General features: G+C 32.6%; 1 protein-coding gene across 1 annotated transcript; it reads left to right on the forward strand.

Moving 5' to 3' along the window:
- Positions 1-1281: 1281 nt before the first annotated feature.
- On the forward strand, positions 1282-3621 carry LOC112013957 (uncharacterized). The gene is made up of 2 exons (XM_024035523.2): positions 1282-1904; positions 2598-3621. Exons 1-2 carry the CDS (start codon positions 1588-1590, stop codon positions 3463-3465), a joined length of 1185 nt encoding a protein of 394 aa, XP_023891291.1. The 5' UTR covers positions 1282-1587; the 3' UTR covers positions 3466-3621.
- Positions 3622-3887: the final 266 nt, after the last annotated feature.

Below are 3887 nucleotides of genomic sequence, written 5' to 3' on the forward strand. Positions count from 1 at the left end.
GATAATACATATTTCCAAACACTCTCCATAAATTTACTCACATAAAGGCGGACACACTTGTAAAACCTAGACTAATGTTATAGTTACAAGCTTAATTATAAATGATTAGGTAAATTCTTACTAATTCTTATTTAAGCTCAATGCTGACATTATTTTTTCACTTACTAATAACTATTTACTATATTAACACTTTGTAAAAAAATATTATAAAAAAGTTTATAACTTTAGCATTTTTCTAGAATCTAATGCAAGGGAAAATGAGGTGTCATTGATGTTTGGATTAAGATCCAGGACAATTAATATGGCTACCAGGTTGTGTAATTGTTTTTGAAGGGTTGAGATTAAAAGTTATTTTTTTATAAGTGCTTGTGAGGTGTAAAAGGTAAAAGTTGAGGTTCAAGTATTTAAAAAGGAGTTTCACACCTATATACATTTATATTAGGTTAAAGTAGAATCTCTATATTGTATAAAATAAAATAAAATAAAAAATAAAAAGTTATCTTTTTTAACATTTTATGTATTTAACTTTTCTCTCCTGTATTAAAGCGGTGCACCGATCCAAATCCTAGATATTTAACTTGCCAATATACTGTGTTATTATCTTCCTCCCCAAAAAAAATAATAAATAAAAAATAAAATCTGTTATCTGAACATCTTTTTATTGATTCCCATCCTTTGTATATATATTACTTCTTTCATATCTTGTACGTTCTAATGTCCAATAATGGGCCGCCAAAAAAAAAAAAAGGTTCAATAATGCACAAGGAGTATATTACTTAATCCTTTCATGTTTTGTGAATGTCCAATAATGCAAAGGCATATCGGAATAAACTTTCGCAGCCAATTGCACGAAGTTTCTTGAACCAAGCTGAAGATGCATTACAGCACCGGACAATGAACCTAAAGTTGGTATATGGTACGCGAAAAAGTGGACAATAAAGTAAGCAGTTTATCTTATCTACTTTCTTTTCCTTTACTAATAGTTTGCTCTTTTATTAACTTTTCCTTATTTATTGATTTGCTGAAAATAATATATATATATATATATATATATAATCATACTTAACAGAAAATGAAACTTTAAAAAAGTTACATAAAAACAAATAAAAGCTAATGAGTTAAAATAAAATAAATCCAAACCCACTTCGATATGTCTAGTGACAATATTTTTCATAATTGATAATATAAAAGTAGTATGTTCATACCATAATAATGTACCTTTAATCACATTTCCTTTAAACTTTTAGTATCAGTTATGGGTTCATATACCTTTAATCACATCTCCTTTAATATGTTTAGAGAAAAGAGTTGTCTATAACATTGCTTTTACTAAAATTCAAACTGGGGTTTTCAATTGGCAGATTCTTTTGATTCTAATCTCAAAAGTATGAAAACCTAAAAATCATGAAATAATTGAAATATCATCCATCCACATAAACTCATTACGTAAGATACCCCACTCTCAATTCTTAATTCATAAGTAAACAACAAGATAAGCCCCCAGAAACTCCCACACCTCCGAAGCCGATCAGGGGTCCTAACTTTTTGAACTTAATTGTGATTTGTGAGAGAGAGAGAGAGAGAGAGATGTATGTGACAAGGTCTCTATCAATGTACCGGAAATCTCCAAGCACCCTTTCGACACAGCCACCTGATGCTCCATATTCAGGTTATCTTGTAATTACAGATGAAGAGGCAGAAGCACAGGATACATTTTGCTGGGGTTTATGCAAGCGTAAGAAAGTTAAGAAGCTACCATTCCCTCAAGATAGGATCTTGACCATTGTTTATTCACCTGAGTATGGAGAAACAGCTGCCACAAAGGTTTTGTTTATCCCAGTTCTTGATAAACCTCTGTCTTCTAACCGGTACTACGTTATCAGAGCAAAAGGAAAGTACAAAGGGTATGCTCTCTGTACTCATAGATTCTCTATTTTTATAAGCTAAATATTTAAAGCAAAAATGAAAATTAGCCTTCCGCTTTGAACTCAAGTTCAAGTTTAGCTTTTGTACTGCTTAGATTAGTTGTATTATTTTACAAGGATCGATTTTTTTAACATCATAGAGACACATAAGGGTGTCAGAAAGTTTCCCATTTGGTAAAATGATATAGTATATAGAAGGAAATGATACAATTGTTGCAGTTTGATATATTAAGAAGTTTCCTATTTGGTAAAATAATATATAAGGAAATTATATATTATATATTATAGCGTATGTGAATGTAAATTGGTGATAACCCTTAGAGGGGTAACCGGGTAAGTCCCTTGTTGGTTTATTTGTGAAAATCGAAATCACATGATTTACGGACTTCAACACGTAATAAATAGTGGGTAGTGTTTGTTACACACTACTATGTTATACGCGCGCGCACAGTTAAATGGCAATTTTTTTAGTGTAATAATGTGTAATATGGTATGTGTGGCAATTTTATCTATAAATAATTGCTCTTTAGCATTATTTTTTCTGTTTTTATGAATGGTGACATATAATATAAAATGTAGAAAATTTTGTAATATATCATTCACTAGCATCAATCAATTGAAATTGTCTTGATCCAAAATTAAAAAATCAATTGAAAATGTCCAACGTTGCAGAAAAGCATACAAATGTTCACGAGAGGGAGACGTCATGGCATGTTGCTTCAGCGAAATCTTGAGTGACAGAAAACCAAAACCTTTTAACCTCAAAGACCTATACCAACAAGTTAAGATTCACAGCCACCAAAGTGGTGGTTTCTTTGCCAAGTCTATAGCTCCTGATGGCATTCCTCCAAAAGTCCTAAGAAGAAAAGGATGGAAAGTTCGCAGCTCGAGTTTATATCGAATTCATCTAAATGAAGCTCTAGGCCTTGACACTTCAATCCGAGCACTTTATCCGGACTTCAATTTTCCCATCTTTAGAAAGCGTTCTGCTCCTGTTATTGTGGGGAAATGGTATTGTCCGTTTATATTTGTCAGAGAGAAAGGCAGACTAAAACACCAAATGAAAAAGTCCATGTTCTACTCCATGACTCTTGAGCAAAAATGGGAAGAAATTTATTCATGTGGGAATGTTGTTGATGGAGATAATGATGTTGTCATTGTGAATGCTGATGTACAAAGAGAAGTGAGTTTAGTTTCTGGTAAGGAAGCTGTGAAAGATGATAGAAATATTCATAATAATGGGTTCATTTGGTTTAAAGTAGATAACCAAAATGGTAGGAGAGGAGTGGTGGGTGTAGGTCTAAGTTCAGCAATTGTAGAGAATGTGAAATGGGTGCAAGAAGAAGGTGGGTGGGTTAACAATGGAGCAGAAAGGGAAGTGAGAGTGGAGAGGGTAGAACAAATTAGAAGTGAGAATGGGTGGCTAAGATTTGGTTGTTATGTGCTGGTGGAGAGTTTTGTTTTGAGGAGAATGGATGGAAGTTTGGTGCTGAAATGGGATTTTAGGCACACTGATAAGATTCGATGCAAATGGGAATAAGGTCTGTAATGAATTTTCACACATGGTACAAAAACTTGAGCAACTTTGTAATTAATGAATCCATTATATGGTGCTTTGTATTACTAGTTTGGGACTCTAAATCATCAATAGCATGTGCAGCATACAAAATTTCAAATGAAATGTGTATATTATTGTGTCACTTGTTGCTAAATTGAACAAAAACTAGTGGGAAAGTGACAATAGAAAAACACCAATCTGCACATATTACCATATCCATGATTATGGATTGAAAACAGTCACGACTGACGAAGCCACTGGTACCCAGCAGGGAGTCGTGACCCCCGCATGTTTAGAAAACAATAAAAAACTAATTATACTTTTTTTTTTTTTTTTTTGACGACTTTGTTAAGGTGACGATAGTTAGAATAAGAAAGTGGTTTCAATAATAAGCTTGTATGAAA

This window comes from Quercus suber, unplaced genomic scaffold (genome assembly GCF_002906115.3).
Source record: "Quercus suber isolate HL8 unplaced genomic scaffold, Cork oak 2.0 scaffold_60, whole genome shotgun sequence".
Lineage (NCBI taxonomy): Eukaryota > Viridiplantae > Streptophyta > Magnoliopsida > Fagales > Fagaceae > Quercus > Quercus suber.

Excerpts from the sequence above, each read along its gene's own strand:
- LOC112013957 (XM_024035523.2), top strand. The coding sequence starts at position 1,588 with ATGTATGTGACAAGGTCTCTATCAATGTACCGGAAATCTCCAAGCACC. Across the intron at positions 1,905-2,597 it reads GCAAAAGGAAAGTACAAAGG|AAAAGCATACAAATGTTCAC; the intron begins GTATGCTCTCTG and ends CCAACGTTGCAG.